The sequence below is a fragment of the Emys orbicularis genome, chromosome 12, assembly GCF_028017835.1.
Source record: "Emys orbicularis isolate rEmyOrb1 chromosome 12, rEmyOrb1.hap1, whole genome shotgun sequence".
Classification (NCBI taxonomy): domain Eukaryota; kingdom Metazoa; phylum Chordata; order Testudines; family Emydidae; genus Emys; species Emys orbicularis.
The window spans coordinates 49,777,960-49,798,133 of NC_088694.1; the positions used below are offsets into that span (position 1 = coordinate 49,777,960).

Below are 20,174 nucleotides of genomic sequence, written 5' to 3' on the forward strand. Positions count from 1 at the left end.
CGGCCCCCGCCGGCCCCGCCCCCTGGCTCCTCCCCCCGCCCCCTGCGCTCCCAGCTCCGGAGCGCAGCGCCTGGCCCCAGAGCGCAGCGCAGCGAGCGAGCGCCCGGCCAGTGAGTGCGGGCTCCGGGGCTGGGGATTTGGGGGCTGAGAAGTTTGGGGTGCTGGGGAAGAGGTGTTGGGAGTTTAGGGGGCAGAGGGAAGAGGGGCTGGGGATTTGGGAGGCTGGGGAAAGAGTGGTGGAGATTAGGGGTGCTGGGGAAGAGGTGCTGGGAGTTTGGGTGCTGGGGGGTTGGGGGGCTGGGGAACGAGTTGCTGGGAAGTTTGGGATGCTGGGAGATGAGGTGCTGGGGATTTGGGGGGCTGGGGAAGAGGTGGTGGAGATTAGGGGCGCTGGGGAAGAGGTGCTGGGAGTTTGGGTGCTGGGGGGTTGGGGGGCTGGGGAAAGAGTTGCTGGGACGTTTGGGGTGCTGGGAGATGAGGTGCTGGGGATTTGGGGGGCTGGGGAAGAGGTGGTGGAGATTAGGGGCGCTGGGGAAGAGGTGCTGGGAGTTTGGGTGCTGGGGGGTTGGGGGGCTGGGGAAAGAATTGCTGGGAAGTTTGGGGTGCTGGGGGACGAGGTGCTGGGGATTTGGGGGGCTGGGAGATGAGGTGGTGGAGATTAGGGGCGCTGGGGAAGAGGTGCTGGGAGTTTGGGTGCTGGGGGGTTGGGGGGCTGGGGAAAGAATTGCTGGGAAGTTTGGGGTGCTGGGGGACGAGGTGCTCGGGATTTGGGGGCTGAGAAGTTTGGGGTGCTGTGGAAGAGGTGTTGGGAGTTTAGAGGGAAGAGGGGCTGGGGATTTGGAGGGGCTGGGGAAGAAGTGGTGGAGATTTGGGGGGCTGGGAAGTTTGGGGGGATGGGGGAAGAGGTGCTGGGATATTGGGGGCTGGGGACGATGTGCTGGGGATTTCGGGGGGCTGGGGAAGGAATGGGGTGGAGTTTGGGAGTTGGGATGCTTGGGGGCTGCAGGAGCTGGGCGCTTTGGGGTGATGCGGTTGTGGGGTGCTTAGCCTGGGGGCGGGTTGGGCCCTGGCAGACTGTCCCGGGTCCCCTCCCCATAGCCCTGGTCCTCAGTCACTGAAGGGAGGGGAGGGGTGTGCAGTGGCTCTCAAACTTTCGTGCTGATGACCAAGCCTCTGAGTGCGACCCCCCCCCCCCTTATAAATGAAAAACACTTGTTAATACACCTCTACCCCCATACAACGCTGTCCTCGGGAGCCAAAAAATCTTACCGCGTTATAGGTGAAACCGCGTTATATCGAACTTGCTTTGATCCACCGGGGTGTGCAGCCCCGCCCCCCCGGAGCGCTGCTTTACCGCGTTCTATCCGAATTCGTGTTATATCGGGGTAGAGGTGTATATTTAACACCATTATAAATGCTGGAGGCACAGCAGGGTTTGGGGTGGAGGCTGACAGCTCGCAACCCCCCATGTAATAACCTCGTGACCCCCAAGGGGTCCCAACCCCCAGTTTGAGAACGCCTGCATTAGAGGGAATTCGAGCAGGGGGGTGTCTGGGTGTCAGGACTCCTGGGTTCTGTCTCCAGCTCTGGGAGGGGAGGGGGACTAGTGGCTAGATGGGGGGGCAAGACTCCTGGATTCTCTCCCCAGCTCGGGGAGGGGAGGGGAGGGGGGGCTAGTGGTTAGAGCACGGTGGGGGGGGGGGGTAGGACTCCTGGGTTCCAGAGGCGTCGAATTTCTCGATTCCCTGTTAAATTTCCACTCTGTGAGCAGGTGGGGCTGGAGCCCCACCCCCCGCCATAACATCACCGGGGCCTGCTCCCATTGGGCGCGGTGGGGTAACCCCTTCTGACCCCTCTGCCCCAACCCCACCCTGCGCTCCCATTGGCTTCCCTGGGCCCCAGCCACGCCCCCGTGTCACAGCCCCCCCCCCAGTGCCCGACCCAGGTACTGCAGCCTGGCCGGCTCTGGGCTCTCCTCGCACCCCCTGAACCCCAACGTCACCTCCCCGGCTGTCTGTCCGTCCCCATGCACGTTCCCTTCCTGGCTCAGGCTGGGCATCTGACACAGAACCAGGGTGAAGCATCTCTGACCTAGTTCCTCACAGTCCCGAGGCCGATTTCCCCATCGCTTGGTTCCTGCTGCTCCCCCTGACACATGTCAGGAAGTGATGTGCCCCATACTGAAATGCAGCCGGCTCTGGGGTGGGACACAGCTGGGGAACAGCTGCATATAACAGTGCCGGGGAACTGTGTTCACTGCTTGTCTCTCTCTCACCCCAGGCAGGATGCCGGAGCCCGATACCCGGATGGATGTGGGGAGGTGGGCGAGTGCCAGCTACCGGGTCCGCCAGCCTGGCCCCCCCGATCCACCACCCGAAAGGAGGAAGCGATCCTTCTTCAGCAAATTCTGCAGATGCTGCAAATGCTGCGCGGGGCCCAGGGACGACACGGACTGGGGGCCGGCACCAGGGGAGGTGCCGGGGTCCCGGCCGGCCCAGCCAGTCATCCGGGGTGAGGGGGTTTCCCCGGGGGCAGGAGGGGTCCCCCATGCTGCTGAACCATGCTGGGCTTGATCCAGGCACCGCTGTGGGGTCCCCCGGGTGGTGTTGGGGGCAGCAGGGAGTGGAGGAGAAACCAGATGCTACTCCCCACTGGAGACCACCTGGGGACCCCCCATGTCCCCTCATGGCACACCAATTCCCCACTGGGAACCCCGGCTTCTGCGTGGGGTCCCCTTATTCCCCTCCCCCCTCAGAGCACCCTGCCCCACTCTGATCCCCAGCCCCAGGGTCCCCCTTCTCCCCAGAACCTCCCTCCTGCTCCAGGGGGCCCCTGCTGACCTTCCCCCCCCTCCAGCTTCTGGCCCCTGCCCCTCTCCCCACTGCCACTGGGGTTCCCACTGCATGTCGAGTGGTCCCCATTCTGGATCTGGGGTGTCCCCTGCCCCTCCGCCTTCTGGAGTTCCCCTTTCTGGGTCTGGGGGGACTCCGCTGACCGGCGCCCTGTCCCGCAGAGGGGATGCTGGTGGTGAGCGGCGTGGACCTGATGGGGCAGCGCTCGGGGGCGAATCGCCGAGCCCACCACACGGACGAGTTCGAGTACGACGAGCTGATCGTGCGCCGGGGGCAGCCCTTCGACATCCGCCTGCAGCTGCGGCAGCCCTACAACCCCGAGCTGCACCGGGTCTGCCTGGAGCTGCTCGTCGGTGAGAGCCGGATCCCTGCGGTCCCCCGCCATGCCCCGTGCTGTCCCTGCCCCCCGCCATGCTCCGTGCTGTCCCTGCCCCCCGCTGCTCCCCAGCACCCCCTGCTGCACCCGCCCCCCGCTGCTCCCCCCACAACCCCAAGCTGCACCGCGTCTGCCTGGAGCTGCTCATCGGTGAGAGCTGGGCCTCCCCCTCAGTGCTCCCCCGGAGCCCCCCACAGCCCCCTGCACTGCCCCCTACTGCCTCTGCCCCCCACTGCTCCCCAGCACCCCCTGCTGCCCCCACCCCCCGCTGCTCCCCCCACGACCCCGAGCTGCACCGTGTCTGCCTGGAGCTGCTCGTCGGTGAGAGCCGAGTCCCTGGGGCTCCCCCACTGCGGCCCCTGCTGTCCCTGCCCCCCGCTGCTCCCCAGCGCCCCCTGCTGCCCCCACCCCCCACTGCTACCCCCACGACCCCGAGCTGCACCGTGTCTGCCTGGAGCTGCTCGTCGGTGAGAGCCGAGTCCCTGGGGCTCCCCCACTGCGGCCCCTGCTGTCCCTGCCCCCCGCTGCTCCCCAGCGCCCCCTGCTGCCCCCACCCCCCACTGCTCCCCCCACGACCCCGAGCTGCACCGCGTCTGCCTGGAGCTGCTCGTCGGTGAGAGCCGAGTCCCTGGGGCTCCCCCACTGTGGCCCCTGCTGTCCCTGCCCCCCGCTGCTCCCCAGCGCCCCCTGCTGCCCCCACCCCCCGCTGCTCCCCCCACGACCCCGAGCTGCACCGGGTCTGCCTGGGGCTGCTCGTCGGTGATAGCCGTGCCCCCAGGGGTCCCCCACGGTGCCCCCTGCCATGCCCGCTGCTGTCCCTGCCCCTGCTGCTTCCCAGCGCCCCCTGCTGTCCCTGCCCCCCACCATGCCCCCCTGGGCTCCCCCACCGCACCCGCTGCTGTCCCTGCCCCCTGCTGCTCCCCAGCGACCTCTGCTGCCCCAAGCTGCACCGGGTCTGCCTGGAGCTGCTCGTCGGTGAGAACTGATCCCTGGGGGACCTGCTATGCCCTGCTGCCCCCCACCACCCCTGTTACTTCCCTGCTGCCCTCTTCCTGCTCCCACTGCGCCCTGGCGCCCCCTGCTGCCCTATGGCACCCACTGCTGCCCCCTGCTGTCCCCCAGTGCCACCCTGCTGCTTCCTGGCACTCCCAGTGCCCCCTGCTGCCCCCCAGCAGCCCCCGGTGCCCTGCAACTCCCCCTGCTGCCCCTTCCACCCCACAGTGCCCCCTGCCTCCCTGTGGTTCCCCCCAATGCCCCACAGTGCCCCCCACTGCCCCATGGCATCACCTGCTGGGGGGCAGGACCCCCCACTGCTGGACCTCCGGCCCCACTCCCCACAGCGCCCCCTGCTGAATCCTGCATGCAGTTCTGGTCGCCCCATCTCAAAAAAGATCTATTGGAATTGAAGGTTCTGAAAAGGGCAACAAAATGATGAGGGGTGTGGAATGGCTTCCGTATGAGGAGAGAGTAACAAGACTGGGACTTTTCAGCTTGGAAAAGAGACGGCTAAGGGGGATATGCTAGAGGTCTATAAAATCATGAGTGATGTGGAGAAAGTAAATAAGGAAGTGTTATTTACTCCTTCTCATAACACAAGAACTAGGGGTCACCACATGAAGTTAATAGGCAACAGATTTAAAACAAACAAAAGGAAGTATTTTTTCACACAACACACAGACAACCTGTGGAACTCCTTGCCAGAGGATGTTGTGAAGGCCAAGCTCATAACAGGGTTTAAAAAAGAACTAGATAAATTCCTGGAGGATAGGTCCATCAATGGCTATTAGCCAGGATGGGCAGGGATGGTGGCCCTGGCCTCTGTTTGCCAGGGGCCAATGGGCGACAGGGGATGGATCACTTGATGATTCCCTGTTCTGTTCATTCCCTCTGGGGCACCTGGCATTGGCCACTGTCAGGAGACAGGATACTGGGCTAGATGGACCTTTGCTCTGACCCAGTCTGGCCATTCTTATGAGAGGCCAAGGCTGATCGGGGGGGAGGAATTCTGCCTCTCCATGGGGCTGGCTCCGAGGCGCGGCCCGTTCCCTTGACTGCCGGCCCAGCCGGCTCTGTAATTACCCCCCTTCCCAGGTCCCACACCCTGGGGCCACAAACCCACCCCTTCATTAGCCGCCCGCCTGCTCCGGCAGCTCTCCAGATGTGGTGGCCACATTCCCACACCCCTCCCTGCTTGGCCAGACCCTGAGGCCACGTGGCACCACTGGGCGGGGAGCTCACAACACCCGATTCTCCCCCTGTCCCGTCTGAGGGCACTGCTGGGGGGAAGCTCGCAGCCCTAGAAACCCCCTCCCTCCCCCAGCTGGGGGCACTGCTGGGGGGAAGCTCGCAGTGCAGCAGTCCCAGGCTGGCTGAGAGTGAGGCTGTGGGAGGCAGCAGGGTGTGGAAGGGAAGCGGGGCAACCGCACCCCACTGAGCCCCACCCCAGCTCCCCCACACTCGGGTCGAACAGGTTTGGGAGGGGCCCCTCCTGCCTGGACTTGCTGATGGAGCTGAGATCGCAGGGTTGGGACAGCAGGACACGTCGGGCCTGTCAGCTTCCACCCAGCAGTGACCCCGGCCAGGGATGTGCCAAGGCTGCGAGCTTCCCCCCAGCAGTGCCCCCGGCCAGGGATGTGATGGCCCTGTGAGCTTCCCTCCAGCAGTGCCCCTCCAGTCCTATGCTATGTGAGATCAGATATATCTAGGTGTCTGTGCCCAGGGATGGGGGCACATGGGGATGACTGGTCCATCCCTAGAGAATGGGGGTGGGGATAGATGGACAGAGTGTGGGGGGATTGGTGGTAGGTCTCCTAGAAGTGGCTGGCCAGAGGGGGGAAGGTTGGTGGGGGTCTGTCTGTCTGTTTGGGGGATGGAGTGTCAAGGAATAGAGGTGGGCTCAGCAGGGTGAGGCGAGGGGCTGGCCGGAGAGCTGGACGGAGGGCTTTGGGAGTGGGGTGTCAGGGAATAGAGGGGCGCTCAGCAGGGTGAGGCGAGGGGCTGGCCGGAGAGCTGGACGGAGGGCTTTGGGAGTGGGGTGTCAGGGAATAGAGGGGCGCTCAGCAGGGTGGGGCGAGGGGCTAGCTGGAGGGGGGCTGGGCTGGGGAGCTGGACGGAGGGCTTTGGCAGTGGGGTGTCAGGGAATAGACGGGGGCTGGGCCGGGGGGCTGACCACAGGGCTCGGGGGGGTACCCCGCAGAGGGTTTCACTCCCCGTCTCTCCCCCCCCAGGCCCCACACCCCAGGTGTCCAAGGCCACACACATCCTGGTCCCGGTGGGGGCCCCGCTGCCCGGGCTGGGCTGGGCGGCCGAGGAGACGGACTCCACCGACGACAGCCTGTCCCTGCGGGTCAGCACCGCCCCCACCGCCGTCATTGGCAAGTACCGCTTCAGCGTCAAGACCCGGAGCCGGGCAGGCGAGTACCAGATGCCCTTCGACCCCCACAACGAGATCTACATCCTCTTCAACCCCTGGTGCCGCGGTGAGTGGGGGGCACTGCTGAGGGGAAGCTCACAGCCCATGGGGGTCAGGCTCACAGGGCGTGGGACCACTGCCGGAGGGAAGCTCACAGCCCATGGGGGTCAGGCTCACAGGACGTGGGGCGTGGGGGCACTGCTGGAGGGAAGCTCACAGCCCATGGGGGTCAGGCTCACAGGACGTGGGGCGTGGGGGCACTGCTGGAGGGAAGCTCACAGCCCATGGGGGTCAGGCTCACAGGACGTGGGGCGTGGGGGCACTGCTGGAGGGAAGCTCACAGCCCATGGGGGTCAGGCTCACAGGACGTGGGACCACTGCCGGAGGGAAGCTCACAGCCCATGGGGGTCAGGCTCACAGGGCGTGGGACCACTGCCGGAGGGAAGCTCACAGCCCATGGGGGTCAGGCTCACAGGACGTGGGGCGTGGGGGCACTGCCGGAGGGAAGCTCACAGCCCATGGGGGTCAGGCTCACAGGACGTGGGGCGTGGGGGCACTGCTGGAGGGAAGCTCACAGCCCATGGGGGTCAGGCTCACAGGACGTGGGGCGTGGGGGCACTGCTGGAGGGAAGCTCACAGCCCATGGGGGTCAGGCTCACAGGACGTGGGGCGTGGGGGCACTGCTGGAGGGAAGCTCACAGCCCATGGGGGTCAGGCTCACAGGACGTGGGGCGTGGGGGCACTGCTGGAGGGAAGCTCACAGCCCATGGGGGTCAGGCTCACAGGACGTGGGGCGTGGGGGCACTGCTGGAGGGAAGCTCACAGCCCATGGGGGTCAGGCTCACAGGACGTGGGGCGTGGGGGCACTGCTGGAGGGAAGCTCACAGCCCATGGGGGTCAGGCTCACAGGACGTGGGGCGTGGGGGCACTGCCGTAGGGAAGCTCACAGCCCATGGGGGTCAGGCTCACAGGACGTGGGGCGTGGGGGCACTGCCGGAGGGAAGCTCACAGCCCATGGGGGTCAGGCTCACAGGACGTGGGGCGTGAGGGCACTGCCGGAGGGAAGCTCACAGCCCATGGGGGTCAGGCTCACAGGACGTGGGGCGTGGGGGCACTGCCGGAGGGAAGCTCACAGCCCATGGGGGTCAGGCTCACAGGACGTGGGGCGTGGGGGCACTGCCGGAGGGAAGCTCACAGCCCATGGGGGTCAGGCTCACAGGACGTGGGGCGTGGGGGCACTGCCGGAGGGAAGCTCACAGCCCATGGGGGTCAGGCTCACAGGACGTGGGGCGTGGGACCACTGCCGGAGGGAAGCTCACAGCCCATGGGGGTCAGGCTCACAGGACGTGGGGCGTGGGGGCACTGCCGGAGGGAAGCTCACAGCCCATGGGGGTCAGGCTCACAGGACGTGGGGCGTGGGGGCACTGCTGGAGGGAAGCTCACAGCCCATGGGGGTCAGGCTCACAGGACGTGGGGCGTGGGGGCACTGCTGGAGGGAAGCTCACAGCCCATGGGGGTCAGGCTCACAGGACGTGGGGCGTGGGGGCACTGCTGGAGGGAAGCTCACAGCCCATGGGGGTCAGGCTCACAGGACGTGGGGCGTGGGGGCACTGCTGGAGGGAAGCTCACAGCCCATGGGGGTCAGGCTCACAGGACGTGGGGCGTGGGGGCACTGCTGGAGGGAAGCTCACAGCCCATGGGGGTCAGGCTCACAGGACGTGGGGGCACTGCCAGGGGGAAGCTCACAGCCCATGGGGGTCAGGCTCACAGGACGTGGGGCGTGGGGGCACTGCTGGAGGGAAGCTCACAGCCCATGGGGGTCAGGCTCACAGGACATGGGGCGTGGGGGCACTGCTGGAGGGAAGCTCACAGCCCATGGGGGTCAGGCTCACAGGACGTGGGGCGTGGGGGCACTGCCGGAGGGAAGCTCACAGCCCATGGGGGTCAGGCTCACAGGACGTGGGGCGTGGGGGCACTGCTGGAGGGAAGCTCACAGCCCATGGGGGTCAGGCTCACAGGACATGGGGCGTGGGGGCACTGCCGGAGGGAAGCTCACAGCCCATGGGGGTCAGGCTCACAGGACGTGGGGCGTGGGGGCACTGCCGGAGGGAAGCTCACAGCCCATGGGGGTCAGGCTCACAGGACGTGGGGCGTGGGACCACTGCCGGAGGGAAGCTCACAGCCCATGGGGGTCAGGCTCACAGGACGTGGGGCGTGGGGGCACTGCCGGAGGGAAGCTCACAGCCCATGGGGGTCAGGCTCACAGGACGTGGGGCGTGGGGGCACTGCTGGAGGGAAGCTCACAGCCCATGGGGGTCAGGCTCACAGGACGTGGGGCGTGGGGGCACTGCTGGAGGGAAGCTCACAGCCCATGGGGGTCAGGCTCACAGGACGTGGGGCGTGGGGGCACTGCTGGAGGGAAGCTCACAGCCCATGGGGGTCAGGCTCACAGGACGTGGGGCGTGGGGGCACTGCTGGAGGGAAGCTCACAGCCCATGGGGGTCAGGCTCACAGGACGTGGGGGCACTGCCAGGGGGAAGCTCACAGCCCATGGGGGTCAGGCTCACAGGACGTGGGGCGTGGGGGCACTGCTGGAGGGAAGCTCACAGCCCATGGGGGTCAGGCTCACAGGACGTGGGGCGTGGGGGCACTGCCGGAGGGAAGCTCACAGCCCATGGGGGTCAGGCTCACAGGACGTGGGGCGTGGGGGCACTGCTGGAGGGAAGCTCACAGCCCATGGGGGTCAGGCTCACAGGACATGGGGCGTGGGGGCACTGCTGGAGGGAAGCTCACAGCCCATGGGGGTCAGGCTCACAGGACGTGGGGCGTGGGGGCACTGCTGGAGGGAAGCTCACAGCCCATGGGGGTCAGGCTCACAGGACGTGGGGCGTGGGGGCACTGCTGGAGGGAAGCTCACAGCCCATGGGGGTCAGGCTCACAGGACGTGGGGCGTGGGGGCACTGCTGGAGGGAAGCTCACAGCCCATGGGGGTCAGGCTCACAGGACGTGGGGCGTGGGGGCACTGCTGGAGGGAAGCTCACAGCCCATGGGGGTCAGGCTCACAGGACGTGGGGCGTGGGGGCACTGCTGGAGGGAAGCTCACAGCCCATGGGGGTCAGGCTCACAGGACGTGGGGCGTGGGGGCACTGCTGGAGGGAAGCTCACAGCCCATGGGGGTCAGGCTCACAGGACATGGGGCGTGGGGGCACTGCTGGAGGGAAGCTCACAGCCCATGGGGGTCAGGCTCACAGGACGTGGGGCGTGGGGGCACTGCTGGAGGGAAGCTCACAGCCCATGGGGGTCAGGCTCACAGGACGTGGGGCGTGGGGGCACTGCCGGAGGGAAGCTCACAGCCCATGGGGGTCAGGCTCACAGGACGTGGGGCGTGGGGGCACTGCTGGAGGGAAGCTCACAGCCCATGGGGGTCAGGCTCACAGGACGTGGGGCGTGGGGGCACTGCTGGAGGGAAGCTCACAGCCCATGGGGGTCAGGCTCACAGGACGTGGGGGCACTGCCAGGGGGAAGCTCACAACGCATGGGGGAGCCAGTATACCTGGAGCAGGAGGGTTTGGGGGTGGAGCCATGGGGGAAGGGTGGGACTGTGGGGCCGGTGTCGGGCTGATGGACCCTTCCTCCCCAGAGGATGTGGTGTACCTGGCATGGGAGGAGCAGGGGCAGGGAGGATGCAGTGTACCTGATGTGGGAGGGTTAGAGGGCGGGGCTGTGAGGCAGTGGGCAGGGCTGACAGGATCTCCCCCTCCCCCCCCCAGGGCGCAGCGTATTTGGGAAGGAGGGGCGGGGCAGGGCCGAGGGGCAGTGGGCGGGGCTGAGAGGCAGGGCTGTGAGGCAGTGGGTGGGAGCGATTGGAAGGGCCGAGGGGCGGGGCTGAGGGCCAGTGGGCAGGGCTGAGGGCGGGGCTGAGGGGTAGTGGGCAGGGCTGTGAGGCAGTGGGCGGGGCCGAGGGGCAGGGCCGAGGGGCAGTGGGCGGGGCCGAGGGGCAGGGCTGTGAGGCAGTGGGTGGAGGCGGTGGGAAGGGCCGAGGGGCGGGGCTGAGGGCCAGTGGGCAGGGCTGAGGGCGGGGCTGAGGGGTAGTGGGCAGGGCTGTGAGGCAGTGGGCGGGGCTGAGGGCCAGTGGGCAGGGCTGAGGGCGGGGCCGAGGGGCAGTGGGCGGGGCTGAGAGGCAGGGCTGTGAGGCAGTGGGCGGGGCCGAGGGGCAGTGGGCGGGGCTGAGGGGCAGGGCTGTGAGGCAGTGGGTGGGAGCGGTTGGAAGGGCCGAGGGGCGGGGCTGAGGGCCAGTGGGCGGGGCTGAGGGCGAGGCTGAGCCATAGTGGGCAGGGCTGTGAGGCAGGGGGCAGGGCCGAGGGCGGGGCTGTGGCGAAGAGGGCGGGGCCGAGGGGCAGTGGGCGGGTCTGACGGGCTCTCCCCCCCTCCCCCAGAGGACGCCGTGTACCTGCCCCAGGACGACTGGCTGGAGGAATATGTGCTCAACGAGAGCGGGCGCATCTACTATGGCACCGAGAGCCAGATCGGGGAGCGCACCTGGAACTACGGGCAGGTGGGACCGGGGGGCAGAGATGGGGGAGGGAGGGGTCCCAGGGCAGGAGGGGAATGGGAGAGGGGGTACCCCAGGGGAGGGGTCCCAGGGCAGAAGGGGGCCATTCGGCACTGACCCCCATCTCTTCCCCCCCAGTTTGACCGGGGGCTGCTGGACGCCTGCCTGTACATCCTGGACCGGCGCGGGATGCCCCACTCGGGGCGCGGGGACCCCATCAGTGTCTCCCGCGTCGTCTCCGCCATGGTGAGTGGGGGAGGAGCCTGCGGGCGGGGAGGCACCTCCACCCCCTCAGCCCATCCCCCATCCCGTCCTGCCCTCCACCCTCGGCACCTGTCTGTCCGTCCGTCTGTCCCTGCAGTCCCCCCGTCCTTTCTACCCCCCCTCACCACTCTCTCTCTCCCCCCCCCCGGTGTGGGGCAGGTGAACTCCCTGGACGACAACGGGGTGCTGGTGGGGAACTGGACGGGCGACTACTCGCGGGGCACCAACCCCTCGGCCTGGGTGGGCAGCGTGGACATCCTCCGGCAGTACCACCGCACCGGCTACCCCGTCCTCTACGGCCAGTGCTGGGTCTTTGCCGGCGTCGTCACCACCGGTAACTGGGGCGCCCCCCACTGGTCACTGGGGGACACCACTGGGGGGGAATGCCAGGCCCGGCTGGCTGCCAGGGGGCATTGCTGGGGGGACGCGCTGCCAACTGGCCACTGGGGGGCACTGCTGGGGGGGGGCGTGCCAGACCCAGCCAGCCACTGGGGGGGGACATGCCACCCCTGGCCGGCTGTCGGGGGACATCACTGGCGGGGATGTGCTCCAACTAGCCACTGGGGGGCACTGCTGGGCGGGGACACGCTGTCCCCGACTGGCCATTGGGGGCACTGCTGTGGGGGGACGGCCAGGCCTGGCTGGCCACCAGGGGGCACTGCTGGGGATGCACTGCCCCCTACTGGCCACTTGGGGACACCGCTGGGGGAGGTTCTGGTCTGACTGGTCACTAGAGGGCCGAGAGAATGAACAAAGGGAGGGGAAGCGGGAAGGAAAGAACGGAGAGAGAAGCAGTGGAGGGATGCAGGGAGAGGAAGACTAGAGGGAATGAAAAGCAAGGAGAGGGGACGAAAGCGGGGCTCGCAGGAAGGAGGGAATGGAGGAATAGAAAGAAAGGAGGGAGGCGGGGGGGCAGAAGGAGAGAAGGAATGAAACAACAGAGGGAAGGGAAGGGAAGAGAGAGCGAGACCGACGGAGGATGAAGGAGGGGAGGGAGGAATGGCGGGAATGAAGCGATGGAGGGAGGGAACGAAGAGGCCAGACAGGGATCGCGCTGGGAGGATCCTGCAGGGGTTGGGGGGGCCATGTCCACCCAGCAGCTCCTGACACACCCCCCATTCTGCCCCCCTTCCCAGTCCTGCGGTGCTTCGGGATCGCCACACGCACAGTCACCAACTACAACTCGGCCCACGACACGGACGTCAGCCTCACCATGGACATCTACTTCGATGAGAACATGAAACCGCTGGAACGGCTCAACGCCGACTCCGTCTGGTGAGGGGGTGGCCACCGGGGGGCGCTGGGGGGCAGCTCCCGGCTACTCCAGCAGGGGCTCTGAGGCAACTGGTGACCCCCCCCCCCTCTGCCCCCCAGGAATTTCCACGTGTGGAACGACTGCTGGATGACCCGGCCCGACCTGCCCTCGGGGTACGACGGGTGGCAAGTGGTCGATGCCACCCCCCAAGAGACCAGCAGTGGTGAGTGGGGGGCAAAGGAAGAAGGGGGAGGGGAGAGGAGGGGGAGGCTGGGGGATAGGTTCGAAGGCGGAGCCAGGGGATGAGATGGGGGGTCTGGGTTAGAGGGGTCCCTCCCGCTGTAGCGTGAGAAGCCCCCTCCCACAATGCACCTCCCCCGGCGCGCACTTCTCCTCTGTTGGTGGGTGGGATCCAGTGTCGGGGAGTTCCCCAGGACAATGGGAACGTGGCTTTGGGGCCACGGGGGCTGTTGGGTCTGACTGTGTGTGTGTCTCCCACCCCCACCGCCCCTTCCCCCCATCCTGGCCATACCTCCCCCCCTTTAACCCCGCCCCCCAGGTATCTTCTGCTGCGGACCCTGCTCGGTGCAGGCCATTAAGAACGGGCTGGTGTACCTGAAGTACGACGCGCCCTTCATCTTTGCTGAGGTATTTCGGGGGGGGGGAGCAAAAAAGTCTGCTCCCCCGAAGATAAAAATCAATATTTGGGGGAGGGCTGCGAAGGGGCAGGGTCTCCATCTCTCCGTGGGGGCTGTGAAGGGGCGGGGTCTCCGTGGGGGTGGGGACACTCCGTGGGGGCTGTGAAGGGGCGGGGTCTCCGTGGGGGCGGGGACACTCCATGGGGGCTGTGAAGGGGCGGGGTCTCCCTGTGGGGGCTGTGAAGGGGCGGGGTCTCTGTGGGGGCGGGGTCTCTCCCTGGGAGGCTGTGAAGGGGTGGGGTCTCCGTAGAGGTGGGGTCTCTCCCTGGGGGGCTGTGAAGGGGTGGGGTCTCCGTAGAGGTGGGGTCTCTCCCTGGGGGACTGTGAAGGGGCGGGGTCTCCGTGGGGGCTGTGAAGGGGCAGGGTCTCCCTGTGGGGGCTGCGAAGGGGTGGGGTCTCCGTGGGGGCGGGGACACTCCGTGGGGGCTGTGAAGGGGCGGGGTCTCCGTGGGGGCGGGGTCTCTCCCTGGGGGGCTGTGAAGGGGTGGGGTCTCCATGGGGGCGGGGTCTCTCCCTGGGGGGCTGTGAAGGGGTGGGGTCTCCGTAGAGGTGGGGTCTCTCCCTGGGGGACTGTGAAGGGGCGGGGTCTCCGTGGGGGCTGTGAAGGGGCGGGGTCTCCCTGTGGGGGCTGCGAAGGGGCGGGGTCTCTGTGGGGCGCTGACCCAATCCCCACCCCTCCAGGTGAACAGCGACAAGGTGTACTGGCAGCGCCAGGCCGACGGCACCTACAAGATCGTCTACGTGGAGGAAAAGGCCATTGGGCACCTGATCAGCACCAAGGCCGTGGGCTCGCACGAGCGTCACGACGTCACCGATATCTACAAGCACCCCGAGGGTACGCGCCAGGCACTAGGGGTGGGCAGTGCCAGGGGGCCGGGCCCCTCGCCCACGCTGCCTACCTGGCCTGCCCCCCACAAACGCACCGCCTTAAGCACTCGCGTGTGCACGCTTGCTCATGTCACCTCGGCTGCATTTGTACACTGGCTCTGGCACGTGTCACACGTCCTCTTCTGCATGGGCATGCTCACTCTTGTGCCCTCTTCTGCACGTGCATACTCACTGTTGCACACTTCACATGCCCTATTCTGCATTTGCACACTCATTCTTGCACACTTCGCACATCCTCTTCTGCATGTGCATGCTCACTCTTGCACCCTTAGTCACGCACTTGCTCTCTGTTGCACTTGGACTCTGGGAAGCACCTGTCGCCATGCATGCTCGTGTGCCTTTGCACACTCAGTTCTCAGGCTCTCGCCTGCGCTCTCCTCCATTCCCATTTGCACCCTTGATTTGGAAAGCACACTCACTAGTGCACAGCCTTGTGCAAGTGCAGCACCCACTCCTGCAGGTCTCTCATGCACCTGTGGCCTCTCTTACATACATACCCACTCACTGAGCACATGAATTCTTGCACTTGTGCACACTAACTAGCACTCTTGCCCTTCTCTCTCGCCATCCTGTTTGCACACTCACGTGTCAGTGTTTGCTCACGTGTGCATGTCTTCTGCACTACATTGGCATGCTTGCACACTGTTTTGGTTTGCACACTCGTTCCTGTGCCCTCGCCCATCCATGTTTGCATGCTCACGTCTCCCTGTGTGCTGGTGAGCACTCAATCGCAGGCCCCTGCCAACAGCCGTCTGATTTGTTGCTGGGCAGCAGCAGGAGGGAGCGGTTCAATCCGGGGAGCTGTGACACTCCCCTAACACGGAGGTTGGGCTCCCAGCGGGGCAGGAGGATTTGACACACTACCAAACTCTTGACACATCCCTACGACCCAACCCACCCTGTTGTGCCGGTTCCCTGCGGGTTTGTTGTGGGTCTTGGCTTAGCTCTGGTTTGGAGAATGGATTCCAGGGGCTGGGCCGGGCCGCCCCTCCTCGGTGCACGCTGAGCCTGGAATGCGTGTGGCTGCCTTTGGACACCTTTCCTCGCTGCTTGTGCCAAACACTGGGCTGGGCTGGTGTCGGGCCTGTGGGTCACGACCCAGCGGGCGGGAGCAGAATTCATGGGAAAACAGCGAGCGCCTGTACCAGCCGAGTGTTCATATCCCGGGGTGACACTACCCTGACACCGGCTAGCTGTGCACACGCACGCTGGCACACACAATCGTGTTTGCACACTCGCTTTTCCACATGTGTACACACATTTCCACGCACACTTTTTTGCCTGCCCACTCCCTCTTGTGCACTCACACATTTGTGTTTGCACACTCACTTTTGTTTGCACTCATACATTCGTGTGCATGCATTGTCACTTTTGCACACTCGTGTGCGCATACACAGCTGTTTGCACACTCCGTTTTCTGCACTTGAATGCTCTCATTCTTGCACACTGATACATTTTGGAAAGTCCTTTTTCTGCATTTCCACACGGTCGCACGCCCACGCCGGCACACTCACTTTGCCATGTTTGCACACACACAATCCTGTTCACATTCTCATGTTTCTGCATTTGCACGCTCACTCTTGCAAGCCCACATCTGCAGGCTTTTGTTTCTGATTTACACACTTACACTCACCCATTCCTGTTTGCACACACACCCATTTCTGTTTGCACGCTCACCTTCTTGTACACCCTGGTGTTTGCACACACGTGCATGCTCAGGCACTGCTGTTTGCGCACAAGTGCCCACCCTTGCACAAGGACCCTGGTCCCAGTGGGGGAGGCCCGGCTGGGATCCCCTCCCGCCCTCGCTGACCCCTCGTCCCCCGCCAGGCTCAGAAGCGGAGCGGAAGGCGGTGGAGACGGCAGCACGGCACGGCACCAAGGCACACATCTACAAGAACAAGGAGTGGGGCGAGGACGTGTCGCTGAGCGTGGAGACCTCGGAGGCCGTCATGGGCCAGGATGTGACCGTCCAGGTGGCCCTGAGCAACCGGGGCAGCAGCAGCCGCAGCGTGGCCCTCACTCTGCACCTGGCACCCATGTTCTACACGGGCGTGACGGGGAGCACCTTCAAACAGGAGAGCCGGCAGGTGGAGATCCCGCCGGGAGGAGGTGAGCCCCGGTCCCCAGCCCCCTGAACCCCGATCCCCCTGCAGCTCTGAGCCCCCGGCCCCAAGCTTCCCCCATGAACCCCAATACCCCTGCAGCCCTGAGCCTCCGACCCCAAGCTCCTCCCCCCAACCCCGATCCCCCTGCAGCCCTGACCCCCCAGTCCCAAGCTCCTCCCCCCCAACCCCGATCCCCCTGCAGCCCTGAGCCCCCGGCCCCAACCTCCTCCCCCACAACCCCGATTCCCCTGCAGCCCTGAGCCCCCGGCCCCAAGCTCCTCCCCCATAACCCTGATCCCCCTGCAGCCCTGAGCCCCCCGGCCCCAAGCTCCTCCCTCACAACCCCGATCCCCCTGCAGCTCTGACCCCCCGGCCCCAAGCTCCTCCCCTCTAACCCCGATCCCCCTGCAGCCCTGACTCCCAGCCCACACCCCTGAACAACATCCCCCTGCAGCCTTATCCCCCTGGTCTCTGAACCCTGACCCCCCAGCCCCCAATCTATCCCCCTGAACCCCAATCCCAAATCCCCCAGCTCTTGAACCCACAAAACCCCTGACTGACCTCCCGAACACCTCCGAAGCCTGGCCTCCCATCCCCCAACCTCCTGCGACCCTGATCCCCTGGGCCCCAATCCACCCCCCTGATGCCGGCTCCCAAACCCCCAGAACCTTAATCCACACCCCTAAATCTCCCTGAACCCCAATCTCCTGAGCTCCCCAGTTTCCAAACCCTTATCTCCCCATCGCTAACCCACAAATCCACCCTGTCCCCTAAGCCTCAGTCCACACCCCTGTGAGCCTCGATCTCATCTCCTGCACAGCCACCCCCCCAAGTCACCCTGAACCGCCAGCTTCTGAACTCCCCGATGCCCAGCCCCCCAGAACCCCAAACTATGCCCCCAGCCCCGGCCCCTCCGTGACCCTGGGTGCCCCAGCCCTCGGGCAGCTGCCCCCCGCCCCCGCCGGGCTCTCTGACCCCCTCCTTGCCCCCTGCAGCCCAGTCCGTCCGCATGGTGGTGTCCTACGCCGAGTACCAGCCCCACCTCGTTGACCAGGCTGCCCTCATGCTCAGCGTCTCGGGGAAGGTGGCTCAGACCGGGCAGGTACTCGCCAAGCAGCACAGCTTCCGCCTGCGCACGCCGGACCTGACGCTCACGGTAAGGGGCCTGGACGCCTGGGTTCTCTCACCATGGGGGGAAACCTGACGCTCACGGTAAGGGGCCCGGACGCCTGGGTTCTCTGACTGCCTGGGGGCCCAGACACCGGTGTTCCCTGACTTTGGGGGGCGGCCCGGATGCCTGGGTTCTCTGACTGCCGGGGGGCCCAGACACCGGTGTTCTCTGACTGTGGGGGGCGGCCCGGACACCTGGGTTCTCTCACTATGGGGGGACCTGATGCTCACAGTAAGGGGCCCCGGACGCCTGGGTTCTCTGACTGTGGGTGATGGCCCAGATCCCTGGGTTCCCTGACTGCGGGGGGAAGCCTGGACACCTGGGTTTTCTGACTGTGAGGGGCGGCCTGGACGCCTGGGTTCTCTGACTATTGGCGGGGGGGATGCCGGGGTTCTCTGACTATTGCAGGGACCTGATGTTCATGGTAAGGGGGCCCGGACGCCTGGGTTCTCTGACTGCAGGGGATGGCCTGGACGCCTGGGTTCTCTGATTGCGGGGGATGGCCTGAACGCCTTGGTTCTCTAAGGGGGGACCTGATGCTCACAGTAAGGGGGCCTGGACACCTGGGTTCTCTGACTGTGGGGGGCGGCCCAGATGCCTGGGTTCTCGCACTATCAGGGAGGGGGGAACCTGAGGTTCACGGTAAAGGGGGGTCCCGACGCCTGGATTCTCTCACTGCAAGTGCAGGGGACTCAGATACCTGGGATTGCTTGGAGGCGGGGGGCTGTGTGGGGGAGGTCGAAGCTGGCCCGGAAACCTGGGTTCTCATCTCTCTCCCTCTCTCTCAGGTGCTGGGCCCAGCTGTGGTGGGGAAGGAGACGCAAGTGCAAGTCGTCTTCAAGAACCCGCTGCCCCAGACACTGAAGAGTGCTGTCTTCCACATGGAGGGGTCGGGGGTGTCCAGCCCCAAGGCCACGAACATAGGGTGAGTGATCCCCCCACTCCCCTCTGCTCCCACTCCTCTCTCAGAGCCAGAGATGGAACCCAGGAGTCCTGGCTCCCAGTCCCCCCCCCTCTCCCAACCACTAGACCCCACTATCCTCCCTGAGCCGGGGAGAGAACCCAGGAGTCCTGGCTTCCATCATCCCCCTGTTCTAACCTCTAGACCTCACTCTCCTCCCAGAGCCCGGGATGGAACCCAGGATTCCTAGCACCCAGCCCCCTTCCCCAGGCTCTAACCACTAGACCCCCCTTCCACTCCCAGGACTGGTATGGAACCCAGGCATCCTGACCCATTCTCCTCTCCCCACAGGACCATAGGCGGGCACCAGACGATCTCCTTCCGCCAGACCTTCGTGCCGCTCCGGGCCGGGCGGCGCCAGCTGGTGGCCAGCCTGGACAGCCCGCAGCTCTCCCAAGTCCACGGGGTGGTGACCGTGGATGTGGCCCCGGCCGCGGGGGGCCAGCCGGCCGCTGCTCGCAGCTCCCCAGCCCGGGAGGCCCCCGCTCGCAGCTCCCCAGCACGAGGCTCCCCAGCACGGGGCTCCCCGGCCAGGGGCTCCCCAGCGCGGGGCTCCCCCTCACGCCAGCCAGACCCCCGGAACTCCCCCGCCCGGAACCGAGAGCCAGGCCGTGCCGGCTGAGCCCCACAGGAGGCAAAGGGGTGCTCTGTGCCGCGGGTGGGAGCCGGGGCTGGATGTCTGCCCACCCCCCGCCACCTCCAGCAGTGTTGAAATGCAGCTCCATCCATCCACACTCCCCCTTCATCCCTCCCTCCCCCTCCCTCCACTCATCCCCCTCCCCCTCCATCTCCCCACACCTGCCCCCCTCTCTGTCCATCCATTCACCCCCCCAGCCCCTCTCTGAAGCCTCCCCAGCTGCCATCCTCCCTGCCGCTGACCCATCGCCCCTGCTTTCCACCCCCCAACCCTCAGACAGAGGGAACAGCTCTTCCGGGACTCCGGGGTTCCCCCTTAGCTGCTCTCCCCCAGCAAGCCCCCTGCTGCTCCCTGCCCCCCATCCTGGGGGCTCGGGCACGACAGCGGAGGTGGATCCAGTCCAGGGATTGATTTGGGGATGGGGGGGGGGAGATCCCCAGCTGGGGAGCTGGCCCTGGGCTGCTCCCGAGCGGGCGGGAGTCCCGGGGGGGGGGGGGCGTCGGGCTCTGATCGTTATTTACAATAAAGGGTTTGCCCCAAAATCCTGCTTCCAACTTTTTTATTCCCATTCCCCCCCGCTTTGGGCAGAATCCAGCAGGGGCTCAGAAGCGGTTCAGAGAAGTGGGGGGCAGGGACCCCGCTGGGGGGGGCGCGAGGGGGTACTGGGGGGGAGGGGGGAGCCCCAGCGGGGGGGCGGGGCGGGGTCTCGCCAGCACAACGGGGTGGAGCCGTGATGGGGACCGGCCGGGGTCTGTAGCTGGTGGGGGCGGGGTCTCCTAGGGCAGGAGGGCGGGGTTTAACTGGGAGACGGGGCGGGGCCTCCCATGAGGGGCGGGGCAAGGCTGCGGCGCCGCGGCGGGAGCCAGGTTAATTCGGCCGCCTGCAGCCCCGTCTCGCGCAGCCCGGCCCGGAAGTGACGTGGGGAGACCGGCCCGAAGGCGGGCGGAGGGCGCCGGGAAGAGCCGCCAACGGCCCGGGCCGAGGCTAGGCATGGCCGGAA

At 66.4% G+C, this 20,174-nt stretch overlaps 1 protein-coding gene across 1 annotated transcript; it reads left to right on the forward strand.

Moving 5' to 3' along the window:
* Nucleotides 1-2,285: 2,285 nt before the first annotated feature.
* Nucleotides 2,286-19,159, forward strand: TGM1 (transglutaminase 1). Its single transcript, XM_065414545.1, has 14 exons — nucleotides 2,286-2,511; nucleotides 3,014-3,205; nucleotides 6,456-6,707; nucleotides 11,077-11,195; nucleotides 11,331-11,438; nucleotides 11,616-11,790; nucleotides 12,593-12,731; nucleotides 12,831-12,934; nucleotides 13,271-13,359; nucleotides 14,091-14,244; nucleotides 16,128-16,409; nucleotides 17,401-17,561; nucleotides 18,365-18,501; nucleotides 18,829-19,159. Exons 1-14 carry the CDS (start codon nucleotides 2,286-2,288, stop codon nucleotides 19,157-19,159), a joined length of 2,469 nt encoding a protein of 822 aa, XP_065270617.1.
* Nucleotides 19,160-20,174: the final 1,015 nt, after the last annotated feature.